Raw genomic sequence first — 14,702 nt, 5'->3', positions numbered from 1 at the left:
TAACTTGACTGGGTTAGGTTCAAACATAGTCTCCCTGTTAACTTGACTGGGTTAGGTTCAAACATAGTCTCCCTGTTAACTTGACTGGGTTAGGTTCAAACATAGTCTCCCTGGTAACTTGACCGTGCTAGGTTCAAACACACTATCTCCGTCTCCCTTCTTGTTCCTATTGGCTGCAGTACAGCTGGTCTAGCCCCACCCCTTCTCTCTGCTGTCCACAACGTCAAACTGTCATTCTTGTCGTCTGATAATCTTAATATGTGACGTTCGGTTTTAAACAAGGTCTCTCCTAAAGACAGATGGGGTCCCCAGGTAAAGGACAAGTTTTTGGGGTCTAATTGAAAACCCAAGAGGTCAAATGGAGGTCGTACCCAGGATCCCATTCATTCATGAAACGCTTAGCAGGTGCTTCCGTTGAGAAGAGTCAAATCATTTGTTGATTTTTGTGTGTGTAAATTTTAGGGTGCTGTTAAGTGCTCAAATTGTATAATTGTATTCAAAAATAATGGTTAAGGTTAATATACTATTTGTAATCGAACATATTTATGATGCATTAAGTGATTTGGTTGTCTGATGAAGAGGACGTGGGAGGTTGAATTGAGAAATTGTAAATAACCTTGAGGATAGGATTTCAATGTTACGCAGAATACTGAGGGCTGGTTTCACAAACACGGTACGACAGAGGTCAGAGGTCAATGCAGATTATCATTTGAAAAACCCCACATGGCAGATTAGGCTCAAGCTGCGTTTGGGAAACCAGCCCGACGATGACGTTTGATTTTGACATCAGGTACTGGTGCTGATGAGCAATAGTTCAGATTAATTTAGATTTGATCAGTAATGGCCAGAGGACACGGAGGTCAAACGCAATCATGTGTTGTTGAACGCTGACCCCAATATCCAGTAGTTGAGGTGAGGGTCTCTCCTAGACGAGGCCTTCCAGTAGAGGAATGTGTTTAGTTTTAATGTATATTCAGATTTGGACAGGGTACTGTAGATTGCTAGACAGACGAAGCCGAGCCCTGGACTGAAGACCCTCTCTTAGGGCTGGGTGGAAGGAGCGTGTTCTAGTGAGATGGGCTCAGCCTGCGCTTGGGAAAGGTCCTGGCTCGGGAGTTTAGTTCTATTGGGTCACAAGCCTTCCACTTGTGTTTTTACTGTCCTGGTACCTAGCTTGCACTCAGAATGCTGTTCTGATACCTTTCATATTCTTAAATAACGTGTTTCTGAGGGCAGGGTTTCAATACCAAGGGTGTGTGCGCGCGCGTTCGGTTGTATGTGTATTTTATGGCTGTCATTTAACATTACGTATTCAATTTGCTGTTCATTAACCAAACAATAAATGTGAAGGATTTATAGGGGTGTTTACACACATGATGTGCACATTTTTATCTTTCTTCATGTCTGCCATTTACTGTATTTCAGCACTGGAACGTTCTTACTGTAGATGAGGGTTGAAAAACTGCAGCCTTATTAACGATTAGGCCTGCTTTGTTCCTGATAAGTACATAAATATCACATTCAAATGCAGATTTGTTATTGTTCAACTCCAGTTCTTAGAACACTGCAATGATGAAAGTGAGTGCTTGTTTGTGCCCTGTCTGTCCACAACAAGCTGACCCAGGCCCCTTAACCTTCCCCCCCTATACCCACTTCTTTAGTCAGAGTATACCACTACTTTATTTAGTCAGAGTATAGCCACTTCTTTAGTCAGAGTATAGTCACTTCTTTAGTCAGAGTATAGCCACTTCTTTAGTCAGAGTATAGTCACTTCTTTAGTCAGAGTATAGTCACTTCTTTAGTCAGAGTATACCACATCTTTAGTCAGAGTATACCACTTCTTTAGTCAGAGTATACCCACTTCTTTAGTCAGAGTATACCACTTCTTTAGTCAGAGTATACCCACTTCTTTAGTCAGAGTATACCACTTCTTTCTTTAGTCAGAGTATACCAACTTCTTTAGTCAGAGTATACCCACTTCTTTCTTTAGTCAGAGTATACCAACTTCTTTAGTCAGAGTATACCCACTTCTTTAGTCAGAGTATCCACTTCTTTAGTCAGAGTATACCCACTTCTTTAGTCAGAATATACCCACTTTACAGCCCCACCGTACCGCTGCTCTTCTCCGCTCCTCCCCTCCTGGCGTGGCGTGCTCGCTCTGCGGGTACAGCGCCCCTAGCGGCCGGCTAGAAGCCCCGCACCCTGGTCTGCCAGGCTTTTTTCATGACGGGGATTTCCTGGTGAGGAAGTAAGGAGACCGAACCGAAGGGGGCTTTCCAGCCACTCACACATCAACAGCGACAGACGAGAAGTGGCGACTCCTTTTGGGCTACATAACTCCTCGGATTTGTGAAAAATTCCTACGTATTTTATTGGAATCATGTCACCTTCGGGTAGCAGGGCCTCCGATGGCTGTTTCCTACCGAGAGCAGTAGTCTGGTATTCAGTGTAGTCTAGTGTTCAGTGTAGTCTGGTGTTCAGTGTAGTCCTACGCTGCCTCCATTCACAGCCGAGCCTGACTGGAACACATAGCCCCTGGACAACGTTGCATTGGCCAACCTCAGTCATCTGATTCATGTAAGTATGGGCAGATAGAAAACTACTATGTCGATTTTACCCCTCGGGAGGACTGTATGTGAACGAGATGGTGGCAACATGTTGAGAAACCGTATGTAGCCTGTGTGTGTGTGTGTGTGTGTGTGTGTGTGTGTGTGTGTGTGTGTGTGTGTGTGTGTGTGTGTGTGTGTGTGTGTGTGTGTGTGTGTGTGTGTGTGTGTGGAGAGACTCAAACCAGGCATGGATGAGGTAATTTCAAACATCCATTGTGGTGCTCTGAACAGACAGACATCGCAAACCATGTTGGAAAATATCAAACAGACAGTTTTCTTTTCTATGATTCTAGTGCGCCGTCTTGTCATTTGACGTGATCCGTGCATTGCATATCATGTAAGACTGTAACGTTATACCATAGGTGCAACAGACCAAAGGCTATTTTCTAACAGTTTCCCGTGTCTCCATCGTTTCTCTCGGTGCATGTTATTCTGTTTGGGTGTGCAAAGTGCTTATCACATGTCTAGAGCCTGGTGCACATGATAATTTCAACCAGCCTGTCACTGTGCCTGCCTGCCTATAGCCTAGGTTTAACCTGCCAGATGCAGACACCAGCCAGCTTAGGACTGACTGGTCGTTTTGTGGCTTTCTGAGGTTCAATATTTGACCTGCAATGGTCACTTGACTCAAGCCAAGGTGTGGAAACGCAGAGGAACTTTGAATAACTGCTCGGCTATAGGTTTATGACCTTTGTTCAGTGCGATTCAGCTGATCACACTGTCTGGCCTGCTGGGCTGATACCTGGACGCCCTAGAGAAGGTGCAGGTTATAGAGCCTATCGATATCTGCGGTACCCTACGTATTGGCAGATATTCGCCTTGTTGAGCCATCAGCCTATTGGCAGATTTGACATTCACCGATGGCCGATTGAGAGTTATTTATCACTAAAATAATCCTTAATTTGAAAGAAGGTTATATTAAATATTGTTGAATAATTTTACATTTGTGCTCATTCAAAGGTAGTGTGATGACGGGTTGATAGACTTTAGCAGTCCTGTTATTTCTGATAATAAAGATGTCTTTGTTTCTCTGGCACAAGCGAGGGAATAAATAACAACAAAACAAAATAAACAACCCCCCAAAAACATCGGTATTGGCTATTAGTCAAGCTGTTACTGTAAACATCGGTATCGTATTGGCCCAGAATTTCCCAATCGGTGCATCCCTATAGTTAATGTAGCTATGTGAGCCAGTATTGTCAGTCCGACGGGCCTACAGGGTCAGACAGAGAATTCCCCTACTGGAGCTGTTGTTTCATTTTTGTTTTGTGATGTCATGGTAGGGCCGGCAGCACAGAAGGCCTTTAAGCCCTACATCTACAGAGCATCTGATGATCCACCCCTTCTGCACGATGGGATCTGCCCCAGCCCCTAGCCTAGCATATCCCTGCCCCTAGCCTAGCATATCCCAGCCCCTAGCCTAGCATATCCCAGCCCCTAGCCTAGCATATCCCTGCCCCTAGCCTAGCAGCCCCTAGCCTAGCATATCCCAGCCCCTAGCCTAGCATATCCCTGCCCCTAGCCTAGCATATCCCACCTCCTTGCCTAGCATATCCCAGCACCTAGCCTAGCATATCCCAGCCCCTAGCCTAGCATATCCCTGCCCCTAGCCTAGCATATCCCATTCTGGTCCTGTGTGGAGGGATGAGAGGATGAGGCCTGGTCCTGTGTGGCGGGATGAGAGGATGAGGGATGAGAGGATGCGGCCTTGTCCTAGTGGAGGAATGAGAGGATGAGGCCTGGTCCTAGTGGAGGAATGAGAGGATGAGGCCTGGTCCTAGTGGAGGAATGAGAGGATGAGGCCTGGTCCTAGTGGAGGAATGGGAGGATGAGGCCTGGTCCTAGTGGAGGAATGAGAGGATGAGGCCTGGTCCTAGTGGAGGAATGAGAGGATGAGGCCTGGTCCTAGTGGAGGAATGGGAGGATGAGGCCTGGTCCTAGTGGAGGAATGAGAGGATGAGGCCTGGTCCTAGTGGAGGAATGAGAGGATGAGGCCTGGTCCTAGTGGAGGAATGAGAGGATGAGGCCTGGTCCTAGTGGAGGAATGAGAGGATGAGGCCTGGTCCTAGTGGAGGAATGAGAGGATGAGGTCTGGTCCTAGTGGAGGAATGAGAGGATGAGGCCTGGTCCTAGTGGAGGAATGAGAGGATGAGGCCTGGTCCTAGTGGAGGAATGAGAGGATGAGGCCTGGTCCTAGTGGAGGAATGAGAGGATGAGGACAGTCTGAGATACGTCTCTCTGATTCCTCTCCTTCTCTCTTCAATTCAAATTCAATGTCTAATGGATTTATTGGCGTGAGAGACGTTTGTATCACCAAAGCAACGGTTTTAAATCAACCAAAATCAACAGAACAAAGCTCAGAGGAAACATGATGATGATTATGGAACAAATCAGACGTATTGATGTTTTACTGGATACTGATCATTATATCTGAACTATTGCTAAAAATATTTGGAAATTGTGATCACTTGGTCTCAGGTTATGACAGGCAGATATGTTGGGTTACTCCCCCCCCCCTCTCTCTCTCTCTCTCTCTCTCTCTCTCTCTCTCACACACACACACACACAGGGGGAATACCCCTGTTTTACATTTGCTCTGCGTTTCGACAGAAACAGATTTCCCGTGGAGGAAGACAGACTTGACTAATCTGTCTGTGTAAAAGCCAAGCAGAACAGCCAGTCAGCGTTGTGTGTGTGTGTGAGAGTGTGTGTGAGACCATATAGGCAGCCTAGTTAGTAGTGGGAGATTGTGTGTCGTGTGTTGATTGGAACACTTTGTGTACTGTTGCTGAATTGTGTGTGTGTGTGTGTGTGTGTGTGTGTGTACGTACTATATGCATTGTGATGTGTGTCTTGTTGAGTGGTGTGTAAATGTGTGTTAGCTGAGTGTTGTGTGTGTGTGTGTGTATTGCTGAGTAGTGTGTGTGTATATGTGTATTGCTGAGCAGCGTGTGTGTGTATTGCTGAGTAGTATGTGTGTCTGTGTGTGTGCATGTGCGTGTTTGTGCATGTGTGCGTGTGTGTGTGTGTGCGTGTGTGTGTGTTGCTGAGTAGCGTGGATGAGCCACGGCTGGAAAAGCCCCTAGCATATCCCAGGAAGTGACCCAGCAGAGGCACTGGTCAGCTGGCGTCCAGCCCTCCAACACCCCCCCCAGTGCGCCCGCTGGCCCCTTGGAGCGCTGTGGCGGCTCAGAGCCTCACAGGTAACGCCGCTCCTAACACCGCTCCTAACGCCAACCGGGGATCCACCGCAAACACAGACGGCATCAGGGTTCAGGTGCGACGCTGTGAGATATTAGTACAGCGAGAGCGGAGGGTTCCAGAGGCGGGGATGCTCCGAGTCAGCCCCGGGGGAGAGGGAGGTCAGAGGTCAGCCCCGTGGGAGAGGGAGGTCAAAGGTCAGCACGCTGTCTCTCCACACCTACTCCAGCTAGCGGATCTGACAGGCGGGGAGCTAGTCATCCAGCCAGCCAGCCGGTCAGCTGGTGTGTCCAGACAGACAGGCAGTCAGTGGGCCAGGTAGAGGCCTGTGTGTGTGTGTGTGTGTGTGTGTGTATGTATGTATGTATGTATGTATGTATGTATGTATGTGTGTGTGTGTGTGTGTGTCTGCAACGCTCTTTGAGTGGAGATCAAATTAGAGTTAGCTGTGCTTGTTATGGAGGGGTTTCCCAAAGCATGGCCTCAGTCAGGAGCTGTTGATGTGGCAATTATAACACGCACACACACATATACACATACACACACATACACATACATTCACACGCACACACACACACACACACACACACACACACACACACAACATACACATACTGTACATACGTACACATTCACACACACACACACGCACTCACACGCACTCACACGCACTCACACACACACACACACACACACACACACACACACACACACACACACACACACACACACACACACTTCTCCGCTGAAACAAGTCTGTAACATGAGATGAGCATGTCTTTCATGGAGTGTGTGTTTGTGCTGTGCTACAGTGGTGTAGGGTGCTGTTGCCCCCAGGTGCTGGTCTGAGGTCAGCAGTAGGTTTTCCCCACTAATGGTTGAACAGAGGGTTCAGGCCAGGGAGAGACCCAGGATCTGGCCATAGTGCTGTTGTAACCAGGGGTAGCTTGCTTTTACACAACCCCTGTCCACGATGATGGATTTCAACAGTCCTTCCAGGAGGACAGGGTTCTTTCAGGAGGACAGGGTTCTTTCAGGAGGACAGGGTTCTTTCAGGAGGACAGGGTTCTTCCAGGAGGACAGGGTTCTTCCAGGAGGAGAGGGTTATTCCAGGAGGAGAGGGTTCTTCCAGGAGGAGAGGGTTATTCCAGGAGGACAGGGTACTTCCAGGAGGACAGGGTACTTCCAGGAGGACAGGGTACTTCCAGGAGGACAGGGTTCTTCCAGGAGGACAGGGTCCAGGAGGGCAGGGTTCTTCTCTGAGGCTCTTGAGCAACACAAAACTCCCAAGTCTGTGCTTGGACGCTGTCGTGACCAGAGAGGAGGGACAATAATAGTCTAAATCTGTCCTCTCTCCTCTCTTTTCCTCTCTTCTCCATCTCCTCCCCTCCTCTCCTCCCCCTCCTCCCCTCATCTCCTCCTTTCTTCTCCTCCTCCTCCCCTCATCTCCTCCTCTCGCCTCCTCTCCTCTAGGTCATGTCCTCAGGTCGGGGTGACGGGCGGGAGCTACAGGTTCCCCTCCAGCAGGTGGCGCCCTCCTTGGCCGGCCTCTCCCTCGCCCAGCGACCCTGGTCCAGCGACCCCCCCGACGCTGCCGGCTTCCTGCCCACGCACGCCGGCTTCAGGGACCACTTCCTGTTGACCCCCGAACCCAAGTACTGCTGCGAGGCATGCCGTCTGGTGCTCTGTAGCCCCCGACAGACGGAGTGTGGACACCGCTTCTGTGAGACCTGCATCTCCGACCTGCTCAGGTGAGAGAGAGAGACCTGCATCTCCCACCTGCTCAGGTGAGAGAGAGAGACCTGCATCTCCCACCTGCTCAGGTGAGAGAGAGAGACCTGCATCTCCCACCTGCTCAGGTGAGGAGGAGAGACCTGCATCTCCCACCTGCTCAGGTGAGAGAGAGAGACCTGCATCTCCCACCTGCTCAGGTGAGGAGGAGAGACCTGCATCTCCCACCTGCTCAGGTGAGGAGGAGAGACCTGCATCTCCCACCTGCTCAGGTGAGGAGGAGGGGAGAGAGATGGAGAGAGAGATGGAGAGAGAGATGGAGAGAGAGATGGAGAGAGAGATGGAGAGAGAAATGGAGAGGGAGAGATGGTGAGGAAGGGAGAGATGGAGAGAAAGAGAAATATCCATTCACTCACTGAAGCAAGCTACACTGATCTTTTAATGCTACCTTTCCACCTCAGAAAGGTCAGGCATGAGAGAGGAGAGGGAGGAGGTTGAGGAGGGAGGAGAGAGAGGGAGCAGGGGAGGAGGAGAGAGAGAGGAGGGGAGGAGGGAGGGGAGGAGAGAGAGAGGAGGGGAGGAGGGAGGGAGAGAGGGATGAGGGGAGGCGAGAGAGGGAGGAGGGGAGGAGAGGAGAGAGAGGGAGGAGGGAGGGGGAGGAGAGAGGGAGGAGGGGAGGAGGAGAGAGAGGAGCGGAGGAGAGAGGGAGGGAGGGATGAGGGGAGGAGAGAGAGAGAGGGAGGAGGGGAGGAGAGGACAGAGAGGGAGGAGGAGGAGAGAGAGAGGAGGAGAGGAGGGAGGGAGGGGGAGGAGGAGGAGAGAGTTCAGTTTCACCATAGCTAGTCCGAGGGCAGGAGGACTAACAGACTAACAGGGTAGTGTAGCGGACAGGACCGCTGAGAGCTGCTGTGTTCTGGTCGTCCTGCTCCAGGGTGGTCATCAGGCCAGGGAACAGGCTGTCCCTGTCCCATTAGAACAGGCTGTCCCTGTCCCATTAGAACAGGCTGTCCCTGTCCCATTAGAACAGGCTGTCCCTGGTCCCATTAGAACAGGCTGTCCCTGTCCCATTAGAACAGGCTGTCCCTGGTCCCATTAGAACAGGCTGTCCCTGTCCCATTAGAACAGGCTGTCCCTGGTCCCATTAGAACAGGCTGTCCCTGTCCCATTAGAACAGGCTGTCCCTGGTCCCATTAGAACAGGCTGTCCCTGGTCCCATTAGAACAGGCTGTCCCTGGTCCCATTAGAACAGGCTGTCCCTGGTCCCATTAGAACAGGCTGTCCCTGGTCCCATTAGAACAGGCTGTCCCTGTCCCATTAGAACAGGCTGTCCCTGGTCCCATTAGAACAGGCTGTCCCTGGTCCCATTAGAACAGGCTGTCCCTGTCCCATTAGAACAGGCTGTCCCTGGTCCCATTGGAAGGTCAGGTGGACTCCCCAGCTGGGCATCCTGTTAGAGAGTCTTGACGGCGCTGTGTTTGTACACCAGCAAGAGATTTGACATGGGAGAGCTGATTCAGATGAATCCACTCAGAGCAGTGACCTGACGTTGACCTGACGTTGACCTGACGTTGACCTGACGTTGACCTGACGTTGACCTGACGTTGCACTGACGTTGACCTGATGTTGACCTGACGTTGACCTGACGTTGACCTGTGTTCTCTGCTCTGCAGTAAGTCCAGTCCAGTATGTCCTGCCGACATGGTGCCGCTGTTTAAAGAGAAGGTAGGACCACCGTCCAGGGGACCCCTAGAACCACACAGAACCACACACCCAGACAAGACCCCCTAGAAACACACAGAACCAGACATGAACCCCTAGAACCACACAGAACCACACACACCCAGACATGGCCCCCTGGAACCACACAGAACCAGACATGACCCCCTAGAACCACACAGAACCACACACACCCAGACATGGCCCCCTGGAACCACACAGAACCACACACACCCAGACATGACCCCCTGGAACCACACACACCCAGAAATGACCCCCTGGAACCACACAGAACCACACACACCAGACATGACCCCCTGGAACCACACAGAACCACACACACCCAGACATGTCCAGTTTAGAACCACACTCACATAGATTAAGGGTACACGTACATGAGTGTCTCTGTGTGTCTGTTCTGTGTCTGTTCTCTGTGTCTGTTCTCTGTCTGTTCTGTGTGTCTGTTCTGTGTGTCTGTTCTGTGTGTCTGTTCTGTGTCTGTTCTGTGTGTCTGTTCTGTGTCTGTTCTGTGTGTCTGTTCTCTGTGTCTGTTCTCTGTGTCTGTTCTGTGTGTCTGTTCTGTGGGCGGCTGTGGCTCAGGAGGTAGAGCGGGTTGTCCAATGACCGCAGGGTCGGCGGTTCGAATCCCGGCTCCTCCTGTCCACATGTTGAAGTGTCCTTCGACACAGAACCCTGCTGAGGCTTGCTGCCTGTTCTCTCAGCTCTGTTATTATCCTGGCTGGGGTCTATGTTTGGATCAACCTTGCTGTGGCTTGTTAGTTATAAATGGTTCGATAAGGAACCGTGTTCTCTGACGTTCTGCTGCTGACCGGCAGATCTTCCGAGATGTGTGCTGCCACCGGGAGATCATGGCGCTCAAGGTGTTCTGTCGCAGCGAGAAGAACGGCTGTAAGGAACAGATGAGCCTGCAGCAGGTCATGGTGAGACAGGAACCAGTATGATGGGCTGAGAGGGTGAGGGTGAGGGTGTGTGTGTGTGTGTGTGTCCGTGTGTGTGTGTGCGCGTGTGTGTGTGTGGTCTTCACGCTAGAATACCACTCACACACCTACTCACATCTCTCTCCGTGTGTGTGTGTGTGTGCGCGTGTGCGTGTGTGTGTGTGTGGTCTTCACACTAGAATACCACTGACACACCTACTCACATCTCCTCTCTCTGTGTGTGTGTGTGTGTGTGTGTGTGTGCGCGTGCGTGTGTGGGACCCCCCAGGAGCACCTGAACGTGTGTGCGTTCTTCGAGGTTCCGTGTCCGCTGGGGAAGTGCAAGGAGAAGATGATGAGGAAGGACATCCCAGAGCACCTGAGCCGGCGCTGCAAGCACCGAGAGACCGCCTGCGACTTCTGCCACCAGAAGATGGCCTTGACCGAGCTGCAGGTGCCTGGACACACTGGCTCATCGCTTTAGTCATTGATTGGTTGATTGATTGGCTGGTTGGTTGATTTGATTGGTTAATTGATCTAGCTGAGACAGTAAACGGTCTGGCCAGATCAGCTGGGAGAGCATGACGCTCTTCATCTCAGGGTCGTAGGTTCGAGCCCCATGTTTGGTTCAAGCTAAGCAGTTTATTGGACGTGGTACCCTTATCATGTACATATGACACATTTTCCAGTCAGCTGTTTTAGATGAAAGCTGACACTGAGGTTGATGGAGATGAGGACGTCTGTTAAAGGGACCACGAGGAGGTTATTTTGGTTACGAAACAGTCTCATTTTAATGTGGGTGAATCTACATTACCCACACTTGTTTATGTGTCCATTTTCGACAAATGTCGTTTCTTGTAGACCTACCTATGTAGTTTATTTTTAGATTATTATTTTGTGGTTGGGTCGTCCAGAACTTCCTTGGAATGACGAAACGATTTACTGCAGTAGCCTACGCCGCCGACAAGACGAAGAATATGACCGTTATATATTGTCAAAAGTAACGTTACTAGTAAGACCTATGTAATTACCTCGTCGGTGGCCATCGTTCTGTCTTCAAAACACCCTGCTCAGGTAGCTAAGGTTTGGTGAGCGGGGAGACTCATGGGAAATGTGTTTTTTGGGGGCGGAAAACACTCCTCGTAGGGCCTTTAAGTAGTGGTAGTAATGGCAGAGAACCAGCACAGCAGCTGATGAGAAGGTTCTACCTGAAGATCAGGAACAATTGAGAGAGAGAGAGGGATTGAGAGAGAGAGATTGACAGAGAGGGAGAGATTGAGAGAGAGAGAGAGAGAGGGAGAGATTGAGAGAGAGAGGGAGAGATTGAGAGAGAGAAGGAGAGAGAGAGAGAGGGATAGATTGAGAGAGAGAGAGAGGGAGAGATTGAGAGAGAGAGAGGGAGAGAGAGAGAGACGGAGAGATTGAGAGAGAGGGAGAGATTGAGAGAGAGGGAGAGAGGGAGAGATTGAAAGAGAGGGAGAGATTGAAAGAGAGGGAGAGAGTTAGAGAGAGAGGGAGAGATTGAGAGAGAGAGAGAGAGAGAGAGAGAGAGGGAGAGATTGAGAGAGAGAGAGAGGGAGAGATTGAGAGAGAGAGAGAGAGAGAGAGAGAGGGAGAGATTGAGAGAGAGAGAGCGGAACTCTATTTTTCCTGATCTGCAGGAGTTTGTATTTCTAGCCTATCAGGAGGCTTAGTGGATTGGTTGTGTCTTTTATATACATTTTTACAAGGTTCTACCTGAAGCCATATTCTACCCTTCTGTCCAGTACCATCAGTCTGTCAGCTGATTCTGATTAGGGAAGCTTGACGTTGGTAGTGGACCTGAGTTAAAATGTCCGTCCTCCTCCTGAGGCGTCCTGTCTGACCTGAGAGCCGTTTGTTTTTCAGAAACACAAAGAGACGGTGTGTCCGGCGTTCCCCGTGGCCTGCCCCAACCTCTGCTCCTTCTCCTCCCTGCTCCGCAGCGAGGTACCACATCACGGATGAGTGTCTGACACGTCAGGGATGAGTGTCTGACACGTCAGGGATGAGTGTCTAACATGTCAGGGATGAGTGTCTGACACGTCAGGGATGAGTGTCTGATGTGTCAGGGATTAGTGTCTAACATGTCAGGGATGAGTGTCTGACGTGTCAGGGATGAGTGTCTGATGTGTCAGGGATGAGTGTCTGATGTGTCAGGGATGAGTGTAACGTGTCAAGGATGAGAATCTGACGTGTCAAGGATGAGTGTTTGACGTGTCAGGGATGAGTGTCTCAGGGATGAGTGTCTAATGTGTCAGGGATGAGTGTCTAATGTGTCAGGGATGAGTGTCTAACGTGTCAGGGATGAGTGTCTAATGTGTCAGGGATGAGTGTCTAACGTGTCAGGGATGAGTGTCTGACGTGTCAGGGATGAGTGTCTCAGGGATGAGTGTCTGACGTGTCTCAGGGATGAGTGTCTAATGTGTGGTCTCCTCCCAGCTGTCCAGCCACCAGCATGACTGTCCCAAGGCCCAGGTCGCCTGTCCCTTCATCCGCTACGGATGCACCTTCAAGGTCAGTGTGAGCTGCTCTGTGTCCAGTGTGAGCTGCTCTGGGTCCAGGGTGAGCTGCTCTGGGTCCAGTGTGAGCTGCTCTGTGTCCAGTGTGAGCTGCTCTGGGTCCAGTGTGAGCTGCTCTGGGTCCAGGGTGAGCTGCTCTGTGTCCAGTGTGAGCTGCTCTGTGTCCAGTCCTGGAAGCAGTGCCCGGTCCCAGACGATATCACAGCCTGAACCTGATTAAATCTCCCAAACCAACTGTTTTATTCTTCACCAACCATCCATATTTACATGTTGTTTGTTTAAGGGGGTGATGTTTCTTTTCAGGTGTTGATGTATTGTGTTGTGTTTATTTGAGTTCAGTTCAAGGTTAGATATACCATCTATAATGAAATGCTCACTTGAGACCTTCTCACAAAGACAATCAAAACAAGATAAAGAAATGCTGAAAAGAGTACAGAGGGGGAAAAAAAAGCAATAGAATAGAAAATATAAAAAATGTATTTTTATTAAAAATATCAGATATAAAATATAAATATGATACTGTAGTGCAAGTGTCTGTAGTGTAATGTTGTCTATAGTAGCTAGCTTGCTGATCTTTGTGTGTGTGTGTGTGTGTGTGTGTGTGTGTGTGTGTTTGTGTGGTGTGTGTGTATGTGGGTGTGTGTGTGTATGTGTGTGATGGGTGTGTGTGTGTGTGTGTGTGTAAGTGATGGGTGTGTGTGCGTGTGTGTGTTGTGTGTGTGTTGTGTGTTGTGTGTGTGTGTGTGTGTGTGTGTGTGTGTTGTAGGGTCTGAACCAGGACCTGAGGGATCATGAGTCCAGCTCCGCCTCTGAGCACCTCAGGCTGATGGCAGCAAGGAGCAGCGCTCTGGAGGCCAAGGTCACATGACTCTTCACTTCACTCTTTCACCCCAAACACTCACAATCACTGTATTTAAGGTAGGAAGACAGTGAAGTGCTAAAGGCAAAGTGCAAAAACCCCTAAATATTCAATAGGAGCTTAACCTAGTGGAACCAGGCCCATAGCTGGGGGAGGGGGGGGGGGGGATCGGGTGGATCGAACGAACCCCTCCCCCGTCGACAAATCTAAATAGTCCATTTGCCCCCGTCAACAACTCACACAGCAATCAAAATAATCTGTCAGCACCTCCCCCCCCCCTCAACAACTTGCCGAGCGACGAGATCTTCGCAATAAATGCAATAAGGTCTGCTTTTTGATAAAAATGACCCCCCCCCTTCCCCATAACCTAGTGGAACCCAGCTGAATTGGTTGAGCTCCCTCCTCAGTATAAACACCGCCCACCTGCGTCCTCACATCTCTGTTCAGTGTCATCGCTGGCTGAGGCGGTGTTTATGAGGCGGTGTTTATGTCAGGCTGGCGTGTGGGTTGAGGAGTCAGAGGACCCGAGATGGAACCCAGCGTGCGCCGGCGAGGGTGGAAGCAGTACTGACGAGTGACTCAGTGAAACCTGTGACACCAGCAATTTCCTAGCAACCTCCTACTAAACCTCTACTACCTGGTGGGATGCCTTGCTGTGTGTTTACCACATCACTGTAGTGTGAGAGAGTTTGATGAACTTAACAAACCAAAACGCCACTAGCATGAAGAATGATTCCTATCTGAATCCATGAATACATCTGGATGATTCCTATCTGAATCAATGAATATATCTGAATGATTCTTACCTGAATCCATTAATATATCAGGATGATTCCTATCTGAAGCCATGAATATATCTGAATGATTCTTACCTGAATCCATGAATACATCTGGATGATTCCTATCTGAATCCATGAATATATCTGAATGATTCTTACCTGAATCCATTAATATATCAGGATGATTCCTATCTGAAGCCATGAATATATCTGAATGATTCTTACCTGAATCCATGAATACATCTGGATGATTCCTATCTGAAGCCATGAATATATCTGAATGATTCTTACCTGAATCCATGAATACATCTGGATGATTCCTATCTGAA

At 49.7% G+C, this 14,702-nt stretch overlaps 1 protein-coding gene across 1 annotated transcript in view; it reads left to right on the top strand.

The window, feature by feature from the left end:
* Positions 1-2,453: 2,453 nt before the first annotated feature.
* traf3 (TNF receptor-associated factor 3) overlaps positions 2,454-14,702 on the top strand; it is a gene marked incomplete at its 3' end in the record, with an annotated part of 16,306 nt that continues 4,057 nt past the window's right edge. The window contains exons 1-8 of the mRNA XM_084450741.1: positions 2,454-2,577; positions 7,284-7,561; positions 9,212-9,263; positions 10,094-10,198; positions 10,485-10,649; positions 12,083-12,163; positions 12,656-12,730; positions 13,502-13,594. Coding sequence (XP_084306867.1) covers positions 7,287-7,561; positions 9,212-9,263; positions 10,094-10,198; positions 10,485-10,649; positions 12,083-12,163; positions 12,656-12,730; positions 13,502-13,594 — 846 coding nt within the window. The 5' untranslated portion in view covers positions 2,454-2,577; positions 7,284-7,286. The remainder of the gene's footprint in view (positions 2,578-7,283; positions 7,562-9,211; positions 9,264-10,093; positions 10,199-10,484; positions 10,650-12,082; positions 12,164-12,655; positions 12,731-13,501; positions 13,595-14,702) is intronic.

The sequence above is a fragment of the Borostomias antarcticus genome, assembly GCF_949987555.1.
Source record: "Borostomias antarcticus genome assembly, chromosome: 16".
Taxonomy (NCBI): domain Eukaryota; kingdom Metazoa; phylum Chordata; class Actinopteri; order Stomiiformes; family Stomiidae; genus Borostomias; species Borostomias antarcticus.
The sequence above is the reverse complement of the archived record's forward strand: the minus strand, read 5'-3'. Positions and strand labels throughout refer to the sequence as shown.